Source organism: Oncorhynchus clarkii, chromosome 32, assembly GCF_045791955.1.
Source record: "Oncorhynchus clarkii lewisi isolate Uvic-CL-2024 chromosome 32, UVic_Ocla_1.0, whole genome shotgun sequence".
In the NCBI taxonomy this organism is placed as follows: domain Eukaryota; kingdom Metazoa; phylum Chordata; class Actinopteri; order Salmoniformes; family Salmonidae; genus Oncorhynchus; species Oncorhynchus clarkii.
The window spans coordinates 27,788,282-27,803,807 of record NC_092178.1 but is presented as its reverse complement, the minus strand read 5'-3'; the positions used below and the strand labels follow the sequence as shown (position 1 = coordinate 27,803,807).

Genomic DNA, 15,526 nt, shown 5'->3' with positions numbered 1-15,526 from the left:
CATCACTATGCCGACTGCTGCTATTTTGAGCGGGTCACTCTTACAAAAGACATTTCTCTCAATGAGAGAAACCTATATAAATAAAAAACAAAACTGTAGAAGTAGTCTCTGGATGGATTCAGAGCAGTGTTTCTCCAATCTTGCCCCTCAACTCACATTTTTGTTCTGGCCAAGCCCTAACACACAATTCAACCTGATGTGACAAATAATCTACTCATTAAGTCTCGTTTTGTCAACCAGACAATTTATCAGGTGTGTTAGTGCTGTGTGGGCTATGAGATGGTGGAAAACACCATGACGGTCATTGTCTAGACATTTACCACTTGGAAATATTATTATAATAGACAACTACAGAGTGTTTGATTTTATAGAATGTTGTACAGTCATTTTGGCTACCGTGGGTTCCTTTTTTATTGTGACGGTCACAAGGCATCCTCCAAATTTCTTTTCAATAGCAACCTCCAAACGAGAAAAGAAACAGAAGGAACAGCGAGTGGGAGGTAGTGAGTAAGAAGGTGGAGAAAACCGTGAAAATGAAGACCCACGTCTATTGTTTCATTATAGGCCTATGTTGTGTAACATGCTGGAGTCATCTATCTTTCTCTCTCTCATATTAACATCCTCTGCTGGTCATCGCTGTCAGAACGTTCTGACCGGTCTTGTAAATGCTCTTACTTTTACAGTGACATTTGGTTTTCAGACATACCTATACATACTGATCTAATACACAGGGAATCAAGTCTTGTGAAGTCCCTCTTTTGCAGCTGTTGACCTAGCAACAGCTCACCCTGCCCAATTTAGCCACAAAAGAGGAAGCCTTCCCTATCTACTTCCTTTGCTGGATGACAACAGACAAAAGGCTCTGACCTGTCCACCTCATGTCAACTGTGCCATTGTATGTAATCAGTGCATTCTGCTTCTCTCCTCTTTTTTAATTTCCTTCCAGAATAAGGAGAAAGAGCGCATGAGGGAGAGGGAGAAAGAGGCACGGGACAGGGAGGCACGCTACAGCAATGGGCACCTCTTCACCTCCCTCACCGTGTCGGGGACCACCCTCTGTTCAGCATGCAACAAGAGCATCACTGCCAAGGAGGCCCTCAGCTGCCCCAGTGAGTACTACTAATGCTACTACTAATGCTAATGCTACTACCACTACTAATTCAACTACTACCACACACACACACACACACACACACACACACACACACACACACACACATCACCCCTCTATAGTGTCCCTTAACTGACCAAGTAAGCCTTGCCTACCCACCACATCCTTCAGATACAGGCCTCAGCTACACAAAAAGAGTACCTCAGCAAACCACAAAAGCACCTCAAAAACAAACCATACCCTGTACCTCTAAAACCCTAAGATGCTTTAAAATAATGCAGCATCATTTATCAGGACATACATTGTCACATCACTCTACAGTGGCAGAATATCGGGGCACTACCAAAGGGAACAATCTATACCATTCCTTTCCAACCAAATCGACCTGTTAACGCTCTGTTAAACCGGTTAACTCTCCAAACAAGCTACAACACAGTAATAAACTACAATGTGACGATCAATTCCGTTAAAATAGTTTGATTATGGACATTGATCTACATGCAGTCAGATAATGGGTGAGAGTTGGAGATGGGGAGCTTCACGCCCACTCAAAAACACTGTCATCACAACCAAATTGGCCTAGAAGAGCTTCAACCCAATGTGTTTTCATTACATTTGATTTAACTTACAATAGATTGTGCTGGAATACATTTGGTTTGGGTCTTATGCTTAGTATTTCTTTTTGAAATATGTAAATTCTAGGAATACATTTTGCCACACAGTTCACACACAAATATACATATTAATTTACGCAAGACCTGTCAAGGTGTGTCAGTCATGCGCACAGGCAAAACATTTCACGCACAAATATAGACAGTCATGCTCATGTCACACACACACTCCCTTTCCTGTTATGCTGTCAGCCGGTGCACCTCCCCTACTTCACTTTTTCTGCTGGCTAGCATTTCTTCATTGTCTTTCTCAACCAAACCTGATACAGTTTTCCAGACAGAGGGTTGGTCACAGATAACAAACATACCCTGTGTAGTGTCAGGACTGCATTCCCCTGTTCAGATAATAGTCCCGGTGTTGTGTCAGAACTGTGCAATCTGTGCTGGCCCTGCACCAAGCTCTTTTCTGATATCCCACATTAACATAGCCAGGCGCTAACTCAGTTCCTTGCAGGTTCTTCCTATTTTGCGGGGGAGTTAAAGATCAAAGGTCACTCTTTTTGTTTTAGTCTTACAGCGTTGTTCTAATTCCTATTACTCAATTATGAAATATGGAAATGAGTTCCCGGTAACATTTAGGGGTTGGGAAAAATGTCCTGAATACCATGGATGCTAGAACACTCAACATTGTTTGGCTTGATTTCACAGCAACAAATCAAACATAAGTAATAGCAAAAACAGTCTTCACTCAAAATATTGTTTTAAAAGATCTCACAGGGAGTCATGATTGCCCTTTTCAGTGTGTAAGTCCAGATTTAGGCCAGTTAAGGGTGGGCGGTGGAGGGGCAGTGGAACTGGGTTAGAGGGTTCCAAAACACCCCTGGGTCTCCTCCCCTCCAGCAGTTACCTAAACCCTTACTTCCGGTTCACAAACCCTGTACAGGAAGTCAAAGTTATTTGAAACAATGGCCACAACCAAGGCAGGGGGGAGAAAGATCGGGAGATGCTCACCATATATTCAGTGTCTCCATATTCGATATGACATAAAACAGAGGAACAGAATGAGGGACAAAATATCTATATAGGGGGACATTGAGAGTGAGAGGAGAGAGAGAAAATAGTTGAGTTGAGTCTTGTGTGTTTCTTTTTCTCACAGCTTGTAGTGTCACCATCCACAACCGCTGTCGAGACACGTTGCCCAACTGTGCCAAAATGAAACAGAGGGTAAGAGATGATAAATACTGAGTAAATATATAATGTATATAATTTCAACATTAGACTGGTGCCTTTCCATGACACACACAATTATGGGAATTGCACAAGAAATACACATTAATGAATTAATAAGGATATTTGCCTTTTGATATGCTATCTGTATATTGTAACCTTTTTCTACTACATTTACAAGTAAGTAATAATAAGTGCCGTGGTATATGATATTGAACTGTATTCTGTAACCACAGCAACAGAAGATGGCTCTCATGAGGAACAACTCAGCTCTGCAGAACGTGACCCTTCGTACCAAAAGTGAGTACATGCAAACACACAAACGTGCGCACATAGGCACACACGCTACACATTTCTAATTCTTTATTACATACGAGAAGGGAAAATTATTTGTCACTATTGGACTAGAATGTAATAACAATGTCAGTTTTGCAATTGAGCATGAGTTGCTATGGTTTCACTTTTAAACCCCTTAATTGCATCTGTGGAGACTCCTTTTCCACTTAGTTTTCCTTTTCCATTATTCCACTATATTTCTCTTCCCTCTTCTTCCTCTTCCTCCTACTCCTCTTCCCCCCCCTCCTCCTATATCTACTCCTTGTTAGCCCCCATGATGAGGGAACGCCCCAGCTCAGCCATCTACCACTCTGACAACCTTCGCCAATCCCTGCTGGGCTCGCGCCGTGGACGCTCCGGTCTTTCCCTCTCCAAGAGCGTCTCCACCAATAATATTACAGGGTGAGCCCCGCCGCCACCTGCTCATTGGCCAAAACAGAAAAAGAAGGGGGAGGGTACGAGAGAAACCTCAGGCAATCTTGTCATTGACATGAATAGTGACATCATGCCTATATGTCTGCCACAATACACTTTTCATAGTAGAAATGAAAGTCCCACACACAGTGTGTGTGTGTTAGAGTGCATTTGGAAAGTATTCAGACGCCTTCCCTTTTTCCACATTTTGTTGCCTTACAGCCTTATTCTAAAATTGATTATTTTTTTCTCATCAATCTATACACAATACTCCATAATGACAAAGCAAAAAGACGTTTTTAGAAATGTTTGCAAACGGCAAAAAACATACCTTATTTACATAAGTATTCAGACCCTTTGATATGAGACAAGAAATTGAGCTCCGGTGCATCCTATTTCCTTTGATCATCCTTGGAATGTTTCTACAACTTGATTGGAGCCCACCTGTGGTATATTCAATTGATTGGACATGATTTGGAAAGGTACACACCTGTCTATGTAAGGTCCCACAGTTGACAGTGTATGTCAGAGCAAAAACCAAGCAATGAGGTCTAAGGAATTGTCCGTAGAGCTCTGAGAAAGGATAGTGTCTAGGCACAGATCTGGGGAAGAGTACCAAAGAACACAATGGCCTCCATCATTCTTAAATGGAAAAAGTTTGGAACCATCAAGACTCTTCTTAGAGCTGGCCACCTGGTCAAACTGAGCAAACGGGGGAGAAGGGCCTTGGTCAGGGAAGTTACCAAGAACCCCATGGTCACTCTGCAAGAGCTCCAGAGTTCCTCTGTGCAGATGGGAAAACCTTCCAGAAGGACAACCATCTCTGCCACACTCCACCAATCACGCCTTTTATGGAAGCCACTCATTAGTGAAAGACACATTACAGCCAAGACACAATGCAGGAGTGGCTTTGGGACAAGTCTCTGAATGTCCCAGCCAGAGCCCGAATGTCTCTGGAGAAACCTGAACCTGAACCTCCCCATCCAACCTGACAGAGTTTGAGAGGATCTTCAAAACGAATGGGAGAAACTCCCCAAATACAGGTGTGCCAAGCTTGTAGCGTCATACGCAGGAAGATTGAGGCTATAATCGCTGGCAAAGGTGCTTCAACAAAGTACTGAGTGAAGGGTCTGAATACTCATGTAAATATTCTATTTCAGTTATTTTTTTAAATACACATTTGCTAAATAATCTAAACTGTCATTGTGGGGTGTTGTGTGAAGATTTATGAGGGGGGGAAACAAATTATTATCAATTTAAAGTTACAAAATGTGGAAAAAGTCAAGGGGTCGGAATACTTTCCAAAGTGTGTTTGTGTGTGGGGTTTTATCAGTTTTGGTTTGATCTTACACGGTTCAGACATGTATAATAACTGTCAGCAGTTGGTGATAGAGGAGCAGTGGCAGATTCCAGTCTACTGAATGTGTGAACTAACATGTTTATCTACACATGACATGTGCCTCATCTGTATGTGTGTGTGTGTCTCAGGACATAAGCATGAATGATAATATTCACAGTGGCTTGTACATTGGTGTGTTTTGTGAATTTGTACAAATTGTAAACATGTGTGTCTCTGTGTATCCCAATGCATGGATGGGTGTGCGTGCGCGTGTATTTCGTCTGTGTGATTTGTATCTATATCACCGTTTTTGTTTTGTATTTTCTGTGTGCTCATACATATTTATGTTGATGATTTCTGTGTGTGTATACTGTACCTGCATGTGTATATTATACATGTTTCTTGGTGCATGTGTATATATATGTGTGTGTTTTTGTCTGTGTGTGTGTGTCCACGTCCTTGCCTCTACATAGGAACCTGAATGATGACTCTCCCTTGGGGCTGCGCAGGATCCTGTCCCAGTCCACAGACTCGCTCAACTTCAGGAACAGAGCCATGTCCATGGAGTCGCTCAACGATGAGGGTAAGACAGTGATATGGTTGTGCCTTCCTGAGATTGAATGTGGGCTATTTGTGCTCTGTATTTGCTATTGATCTTAAGTCTAGACGCACAGATTGTGTAGCTTATGCAAGTCTTTGTGTCTGGGACAAGGTTGCATCCGTTATGTAGGGAAAGACTCAGGGATTCGGAAAATAACCTAAAATGGATATTGGCAACTGTCATGTCCATGTCTACCTTGAAAGTGATAAGAAAAAACGATAGATTGTTAGGAGCAACTTTAGAACTGTGAACATTTGAGGCATTGATGGTCTGTTTTTGTCCATTTGTTGTTTACGCTGGATGAATGTTTTTTCCTCTCTCAGGGGAAGAGTACTACACCTCCATGCTGGAGGAAATGGAGATTGAGGGGCGGGATTTTGAGGCGGACTCATGGAGCATGGCGGTGGACTCGGGCTACCTGCAGACGCATCGCAAAGACATTATCAAGCGGCAGGACGTCATCTATGGTGAGAGCAGTGACATGCACTTGAACTTCTTTCCTTTTGTGGTGAAAAGGCCATGGGCTGGGCAACGAAAAAGTGGCAACTGGAGGGTGCTACTTCTTTCAGATGGCCACATTTGACTACTGTTGTGCCCTTGAGCAAGGTACCTAACCCCGACATAGCTCCAGGGGTGCAGCTGACCCTGTGCGTCCTCCCAAATTGTCATGTGTGTTCTACGTGTTTCTGGCAGGTTATGAACAGAGCAAAATATTCGCCAGATGTTACATAATCGACTCTTTCTTTGCGTTTCTGTCTTCCTCAGAGTTGATCCAGACAGAGCTGCACCATGTGCGGACGCTGCGCATCATGGAGAGGGTGTTCCGCCAGGGCATGCTGGAGGAGGTGCAGCTTGAGCCGGGCGTGGTGCACGCCATCTTCCCCTGCCTCGACCGTCTCACCGCTATACATGCCCGCTTCCTGGCACAGCTGCTCACCCGGCGCAACCACAGCCTACAGCCTGGCAGCACCTACAACTTCACTATCCATCAGCTGGGAGATGTGCTACTGGAACAGGTAGAAAGACATGGGAATTATACCCACTGCCTTATGTAACTGACTTGCCTAGTTAAATAAAGGTTAAGAATAATTACAAAATAAAATATGTGATCTATACATTTACCATCCTAGTGGATCATTCATTCTTTTCAAAACCTATCTGGCCTTTATTGTCATACGTAATCTTAACTACACTGTACAAACAGAGGAGTATGGTCCTCCCCTGGTTCCTCTCAAGGTTTCTTCCTTCTAGGGAGTTTATCTTAGCCACTCTGCTTTTGATTGGTCTTTGGGGTCTAGGCCAGGGTACTTTAAGTAGATTTGATTTGATTTATTGATTGATTGACGGATTGTTTCTCTCAGTTCTCGGGCCAGTGTGCTGACGAGATGAGGAAGACCTACGCTGAGTTCTGCAGCCGCCACCTGAAGGCTGTCAAGCTGTACAAGGAGCTGCTGGCCAGAGACAAGCGGTTCCAGTACTTCATACGGGTAAGACCGAGGGAGAGAGAAAAACAAGAGATGTGACTTTGACATTTTTTTTACTTCTGAAACTTTTTTGGAATGTTTTGGCAATATTCACAGAATGTATTTCATGTCAATAAAAACATTGAATTGAGATGGGGATAGAGTGAACAACTGAGACCGAGGGAGAGCTTTTGTGTTTATGTAATTTTTTTGTCACCACTACTGAAGTCTTACTTGTGATGATCATGCTATTTGGTAGTTTCATATTCCTTAGCAGAGTGAGAGAGGGGGCACAGAGAAAGAACAATAGGCCAATGGAAATGTTCGTGTGCACGTACTTTTTATATTGTAAATGGTATGTTTTATCTCCTATTTAGATTTAAAGCTCTTCAAGCTAGTTTTGAGGGTGTGTCATTCATATCAATTGATATCTCCATAATTCCGGTGAAAAAAAATGATTTGCTCTTGATTGCGTTACAAAACACAAATATTTGTTGTTTTCCATCGATCTTTCTGTTTGCTGCCTTTCCTGTTTTTCCTCACCTCTTTTTGTCTTGTTCATATTCATGTCTTCCTTTCTCCTGCTGTTTCACTCTTTCTCTCTCACTCTCTCTTTCACACTAACTCTATCTTTCCCTCTCACTCTCTCGTGCTCTCTTTCACACTATCTTTCCCTCTCACTCTCTCGCGCTCTCTTTCACACTAACTCTATCTTTCCCTCTCACTTTCTCTCCCTTCTGTCTCATCTTTAATCTCTCTTTCCCGCTCTCTATTCAGCGGGTGTGTCGGGGTCACCTGTTGCGTCGCCATGGCGTCCAGGAGTGCATCCTGTTGGTCACACAGCGTATCACCAAGTACCCCGTACTCATCCAGCGTATCCTTGACAACACCAAGGGTGAGAACAGGACCCCGTGAATAAAGCAAATGGAACCAGGAACGAGGGTGATAAGTTATGCTCACATTAGAATTAAATATATTGTTGGGGGAAGCTAAATATAACGTGGGGTATCAAAAATATAGCCAAACTATGCCAGCTTTTTATATCATGAGACGAGGTTCCTCAGAACTAACTAAAAGCAGGGTTTAAAGGCAATGACTGAGCACGGTAAAAAAACAGCACTACTATTAATGTCTAACCCCCTTATAACCCTCTCTCTTTCTCGCTCCCTTAACCAGACAATGAAGAGGAGGCCTCCTGTCTGGCCCAGTCTCTGACTCAGATCAGGGAGCTACTCACCTCAGTGGACCAGCAGGTGCTTTCCTCCTCTATTAATCCATTAATAGTTTGATTTACTCAGGTTATTACTGAGATCAATTCTGACATGAACTAACACCTGTTAGTCAGATTAAAATAAAGGACGCCATTTTGACTTGCCACTATCTATAAACCCGTCCTTTTACTATGTCCATGAGAAAGTGGCAATTACATTGTGCAGAAAATACATTGCACACTGACACTATTGTGAACCAGGTTTGTGTTCATTAGGGCAGGGGTTCCCCTTGGGGGGGGGGCCCTTCCAGCATTGGGGAACATCCTGCACCATGTCTATTTCTATGGGCACAAGCACTGTTCATGACACAAACTGTTCACACCCCTCATGTTGGTGGAGAGAATTTTGCAGGTTTAAAGCTTTTTTTCAGCAATTCTACACATTTTGTCATGGGGTGCACAGAAAAGTGTTAAGATTTCCCTTCACTGGAACTAAGGGGCCTAGCCCAAACCATGAAAAACAGCCCCAGACCATTATTCCTTCTCCACCAAACTTTACAGTTGACACTATGCTTTGGGGCAGGTAGCATTCTCCTGGCATCCACCATACCCAGATTCGTCCTTCGGACTGCCAGGTGGTGAAGTGTGATTAATCAATCCAGAGAACGTGTTTCCACTGCTTTACACCACTCCAGCCGAAACTTGGCATTGCACATGGTGATCTTAGGCTTGTGTGCGGCTGCTCGGCTATGGAAGCCCATTTCATGAAGCTCGCACAGAACAGTTCTTGTGCTGACGTTATTCAGAACTCGGCTGTCCCGTTTTGTGAGCTTGTGTGGCCTACCACTTCGCGGCTGAGCCGTTGTTGCTCCTAGATGTTTCCACTTCAAAATAACAGCACTTACAGTTGACCAGTACAGCTGTAGCAGGGCAGAAATTTGACAAACTGACATGCTGAAATAGCTGAATATACTAATTTGATGGGGTGGCCACATACTTTTCTGTATATATAGTGTATATTATTACATTTTATGGAGGGAGGGACCCCCTCCCCTGCCGACCCCTCGCACCCACCACAGTTTGGGAACCACTGCATTAGGGCATGTAAATGGATGATTCTCATTGGACAAGTCCAGGTAGTCCCTCCCTGTTTCAGTCCATTTGCTTCCATTCAGTGCCTAATGAACATGACCCTGCTGTCCAGGTGATGGAGCTTGAGCGGACCCAGAGGCTGCAGGAGATCCGGGCCAGGCTGGACCCTCGCGCCGAGGCCAAGGTGAGGGACGGTGGCCTGTTCAGAGGAGGAGAGTTGCTCCGCAGGAGACTCATCCATGAGGGAATGCTGCTCTGGAAAACCCCTGGGTCCAGGCTCAAAGGTGTGTGTCTGTGTGTGTTGAAGGGTCTGTATGTGTGGCTAAGGACAGGCTATTTGTAATGGCTTGAGTGGAATGGATGTATTAACAGTATCAAACACATGGAAACCAGCCTCCATTAGCTTAATTTGTCACAGAAGTTTGTAGGTGATGGAACTATCCCCAAAACATGTTGTTTAACCATGTTTTAAAGGTGGTTTCTATTTTGTGTGCGTGTGCATGCGTGTGTGTTTAGATGTGCAGGTCCTGCTGATGACAGACATCCTAGTGTTCCTACAGGAGAAAGACCAGAGGTTCATCTTCCCTTGTCTAGTAAGTACAAACACACACACGCGCGCGCGCTTACACTCTCTCTCTCTCTCACTCACACAATGACAAACAAAAACACTTGTGTGTGTGTGTATATAGAGACTTGTTTTGTCACAATTTAATATACCGTATGGGGACGTCAGGGAATATAGCAGCTCTCCTTCTTTCTCTCCTCTCTCCCTCTTTGCAGGACAAGTCTCCGGTCCTCTCCCTGCAGAACCTCATGATTAGGGAGATAGCCAATCAGGAGCGAGGGCTCTTCCTCATCAGTGACTCCTCTCCTCCGGAGATGTATGAGGTCCATGCTGCCTCGAAAGATGACAAGAACACCTGGATACGCCTCATACAACACACTGTCAGGAGGTACAGACAGACAGACAGACAGACAGACAGACAGACAGACAGACAGACAGACAGACAGACAGACAGACAGACAGACAGACAGACAGACAGTATATGAGTGGTGTGGTATGAGTGGTCTGACAGACAGACCACTCATATATACACACACCACTCATATATACACACACACCACTCATATATACACACACACCACTCATATATACACACACACCACTCATATATACACACACACCACTCATATATATATATATATATACACACACACCACTCATATATACACACACACCACTCATATATATATATATATATATATATATATATATATATATATATATATATATATATATATATATATATATATATATATATATATATATATATATATATATATATACACACACACACCACTCATATATACACACACACCACTCATATATACACACACACACCACTCATATACACACACACCACTCATATACTCAAAAAAAATCTGTCTCTGCAGTTGTCCTTCCAGGGAAGAGTTCCCACTCATAGAGACTGAAGACAAGGCCCTTCTGAGACGACTGAAAGGTCAGCAATGAACACACACACACACACACACACACACTCACACACACACACTCATACAGATCAATATGTAATGTAGAGATGGCCAGATTACGCGGACAGACACGGCAGCCCTATTACTAGATCCAACTTTGCAGTATTTCGCTTTTTGTATTATTTCTTTTTTTTAAATGTCTTTTATTATGGTATAATTTCCTATAACCAACAATAACTTCTGGACCACAAATTTGACTTCCCAGACCTGAACCCTTTGTTTGGGTTACACAAAGCAGTTCCATTCATCCCGGGTGATTTACCAAAAAGATTCCGCCGAAGGAGAGCTAGGAGAGCTGTCGTTCTAGTCAGTAGAAGGACAAACTACCTACTGCTTCTGAGTATATTACTTGCTAATATACTGTCTCTGGACAATAAGATAGACGAGCTCAGGGTGAGGATCTCCTTCCAGAAGGACACAAGATTATAACATAATTTGTCTTACAGAGATATGGCTCTCCCCAGCTACACCTTCTCCGTCCACACAGTCTGTTTTGCTTCTCCGTATATCATGCGGACAGGAAGAAAGAACTCTCCGGGAAAAGCAAAGGTGGACGTGTATGTTTCATGATTAATAACTCATGGTGTGATTGTGGCTACGTATAAAAAATGTAAACCTTTTGTTCTCCCCATCTGGAAAACCTCTCCATCAAATGCCGATTTTGACGGTTTTTGTCATGGCCGTTTATATCCCCCCTCAAGCCGACACCACGGAGGCACTCAAGGAGCTATACAGGACTTTGAGCAAACTGGAAACCACATATCCTGAGGCCGCAGGAAATCTGAAGAAAATTCTCCCGTGGTAGGCCTGATTACCAAAAATGATGAGACAGCCTACAGGGAGGTGCCAGGAAAATAACCTCTCCCTCAATGTAAAAAAAAACCAGAAGGAGCTGAATGTGGACTACAGGAGACCGAAGAGAGAGCACACCCCCATCCACATCGACAGGGCCGCAATAGAGAGGGCCAAAAGCGTCAAGTTCCTTGGCGTGAACATCACTGATGACCTGAAATGGTCCAAGCACACCGACACCTTGGTAAAGGCATTGTCGCAGGGAGGCTGAAGAAGGCTGAAGAAATTCAGCATGGCCCCCAAGACCCTCACAAACTTCTACAGATGCACCATTAAGAGCATTCTGTTGGGCTGCATCACCGCCTAGTATGGCAATTGCACCTACCTCAACCACATAGCTCTCCAGAGGGTGGTGCATTCCTGCCCTCCAGGACATTTACAGCACTCCATGTTGAAGGAAGTCCAAGAAGATCATCAAGGACCTCCGCCGACCGAGTCACGGTCTGTTCACCATCTTGCATACAGACAGTACATGGGCATCAAAGCCGGGTCCGAGAGACTGAAAAACAGCTATCTCCAGGCCATTTGACTGTTGAACAGCCATCACTAGCCATCTACCTGCCATACTTTGCCCTTCACCTTGAGACTTATGCACCATGTGTATGTATAGTCATTGATCGCTGGTCACATCATATTCTGTTGTTTACTCACTGTGTACTCACCACATTAATATTCTGGATCATGTCTTGATTTTTGATTGTCCCGCAAATACAATACAAACATTCTACTGCACTGTTGGAGCTAGTAACTTAACCAATTTGCTGCACCTGCTATAAAGCCTGCAAATCTTTGTACGCGGCCAATAAACTTTGATGTGTTTATACCTACGTAAAATCTAAAGTGTTTGCACATAGGAACTCCATATTTCACTTCTTCTCTACACTATCCTCTCTCTTCCTTTCTACCTCCATCGTTCTCTTTATCAATCCCTCAATCCCCATCCTTTCCTTTCAATCTCTCTCTCTCTCCTTTCCTCTTCGTTCCCCACCCCCCATCTTTCCCTCTACATGGGGCTTACAGTACAATGTGCAGTTCTCGCTCTGTGTGTAGGAGGATAAGTGCGAAGCCTGACTCCTACTCAGGCTCAGTGGAGGATCTCATCAAACTCAGTCTATACATCACAGGCTTTCTCTCTCTCATTTTCACTCTTGCTCTCTCTTGGTCACTCTCTCTCTCTGACTACAATCTTTCTTGCTCACTTGTACTCCTGCACTTCCCTCTCTCCCTTCTTCCCCTTCTCTCGCTATCTCTCACAATCTCTTATAGCTGACATCCAACTGAACAATGTGTGAATATGATTGCCCCCCACTTTTAAGTCGAGGTCTTAAGGAGGAGCATCATGTCAGGTTTTCCTTCTCTCCTCTTTCCCTCTCTTTCTCCTTTTCCTTCCCTCTTTCTCTCTCCTCTTTCCCTCTTTCTCTCTACTCCATCTCTTTCCCCGCCCCGCCCCCATCCATTCCATCTTCCTTTCTCTACCTTCATCTCTCCTTCCAGCGGACATCCAGCAGAAGGACCGGGAGGTGCTGGAGCTGCTCCAGGAGCGAGTCACCCTGTTCTCGGACCTGGCCGAGGTGACAGGGGGCCAGGAGATCATGCTGCCGGGGGGCCCCAACTCCCGGAACCTGTTCCGGGCTGACATGCCCCAGGTGCCGCTCGGCGAGAGACTGCTCATGGACGCCATCGCAGAGGGTGAGGGGTTGGTGGTGGGGGAGAAAGTGAAGAAGATAGGTAGGGTAATAGACAGAAGGATGGAGAGCAAGTTTCTCAGTTTCAAGAAAATCAGCACAAAAGCGTGATGGAATTATAATGAATTTAAGTGTTGCTATGGCAGCCGTCAAATAGTCAGCTCGTGCTTACATGGTGTGCTTCTTCATGCAATGGCATCAGTTGGAGCATGTCCATGCCACAACGAAAGCTTGTGAGTGTATTGCTGATGTTTTTTTCTTGAGATATAAGATCTGTTCTCTCAGTGATTTACATTTTGTGCTCATAATGGACTCTTAGCATTGCCATCTCTTCCTTTCTCCTGTCTCACCGTTCCACTACAGTTTCTTTTGGTGGGGGCGCGGGCACTTGTAAGGTGCGCACTGTTTTGGCTTTTTTGACATCTGAGGTGTAGTTTCAGACTGAGGCTCAGAATCCGAAAAGTAATCATCAGAGATGTCAATGGTTCATTTCTTCCCCACCATCTGAGTCGTTTTCATTTGGACTTTGTAGCAACGCTAACGCAGCACATGCATCCATTCGTCTTGGTCTTCTTGCCGTTATAAATTCTGCACCCTCTCACTGTGTAGGCCAGAGTAGACTGATAAAACTGCGTGGATTTGGTGGACTGATATAGGGTAAGTGCCATTTTGAGATTATAACTAGAATATACTAATACAATAGAATGGCAAGCCCTGTTCTTCATTCACAATTGGTGATTACATAATTATGCATCGTTTGCTTCCCCTCTCTCATCAACTCATCCATTCTCCCTTTTATCCCCCATCATACTTTACTTCATTTATTTAATCTGTCGTTATTTGTGTGAAACGAGTTGAGGTTCCGTTTCGAGGCAATTATTGGGGTGATTATCAACTGGGCACGGCACCTTCATGTCGGGAGAAGGAGGGGAGCAGGCCCTACTGTCGGGAGAAGGAGTGGCATTGTGGGAAAACCATTCAAAAAATGATATTCCCCTTCTAAAACTGTTCATAACTCCAGTTCTGTTTGTGATATTAGATTCTAACATCCACAGTGTGTTATATGGACTTATTTAGGAAAAGTCAAGGACGGAATGGGGCATGACTTTAAGAATAAATAAATTCATGAGCAGTTCAAATGACTGCTTTAACGGTTCTAGTGTTAACTGACTTCAACGATACTTCAAAGTTGCCATGTTCTCGGGTTGTACTTGGCAATCAACTGTTGCTATTACTTTCCTCATTATTCAACGGATGCATGTGCAATGTGTTGGCACAAAATAGCTGCCAGGTGGTGGCTCAGTTGCCAAACATACCATACATTTCAGATGACTGACTTCAAAGTTCCCTCCATAGAAGGCCATTGGTTGGCTTACATTACGGTTTTACTTCACTTGGAACTGTCAAACAGACATTAGAATTGTGTACTGTCTGTACAATTATAGATATGTTTAATTGTCCTCTGAGAAGGAACTTATTTTTCAAAGCCTTGTACAGTGCCTTCAGAAAGTATTCATACCCCTTGACTTAGTCCACATTGTGTTGTTAAAGCCTGCATTTAAAATGGATTACATATGTTTTTATCACCCATCTATACACAATACAATTTTAAAAAAAATGTTTAATTGAAAATGAAAGAGAAATCTCATTTAACATAAGTATTAACACCCCTGAATCAATACTTTATAATACTAACCTAGGCAGCGATTACAGCTGTGAGTTTTTCTGGGTAAGTCTTGAAGAGATTTCCACACCTGGATTGTGCAACCTGCACATGGTTTTTTATTTTATTCTTCAAGCTCTGTCCTTGCTAGACAACCAGTAGATTTAAGTCAAAACGGTATCTCAGCCATATCAGGAATATTCACTGTCTTTTTGGTAAGCATCTCCAATGTAGATTTGGTTTTGTGTTTTAGGTTGTTGTCTTTCCGAAAAGGTGACTTCATCTCCCAGTGTCTGGTGGAAAGCAAGACTGAACCAGGTTTTCCTCTAGGACTTATCCTTTGCTTAGCTCCATTTAGTTAATTTCTT

General features: G+C 43.6%; 1 protein-coding gene across 3 annotated transcripts in view; it reads left to right on the top strand.

The window, feature by feature from the left end:
* The window catches only part of LOC139391654 (rho guanine nucleotide exchange factor 2-like), a 67,219-nt gene that overhangs the window by 39,053 nt on the left and 12,640 nt on the right, over positions 1–15,526 (top strand). For all 3 annotated transcript variants that reach the window (XM_071139056.1, XM_071139058.1, XM_071139057.1), the window contains 15 exons: positions 947–1,109; positions 2,879–2,946; positions 3,186–3,249; positions 3,555–3,687; positions 5,512–5,621; positions 5,963–6,106; positions 6,405–6,655; positions 7,001–7,126; positions 7,880–7,997; positions 8,279–8,355; positions 9,517–9,688; positions 9,921–9,997; positions 10,185–10,357; positions 10,860–10,927; positions 13,305–13,499. In XM_071139056.1, the coding sequence (XP_070995157.1) occupies positions 947–1,109; positions 2,879–2,946; positions 3,186–3,249; positions 3,555–3,687; positions 5,512–5,621; positions 5,963–6,106; positions 6,405–6,655; positions 7,001–7,126; positions 7,880–7,997; positions 8,279–8,355; positions 9,517–9,688; positions 9,921–9,997; positions 10,185–10,357; positions 10,860–10,927; positions 13,305–13,499 (1,939 nt within the window). The remainder of the gene's footprint in view (positions 1–946; positions 1,110–2,878; positions 2,947–3,185; positions 3,250–3,554; positions 3,688–5,511; positions 5,622–5,962; positions 6,107–6,404; positions 6,656–7,000; positions 7,127–7,879; positions 7,998–8,278; positions 8,356–9,516; positions 9,689–9,920; positions 9,998–10,184; positions 10,358–10,859; positions 10,928–13,304; positions 13,500–15,526) is intronic.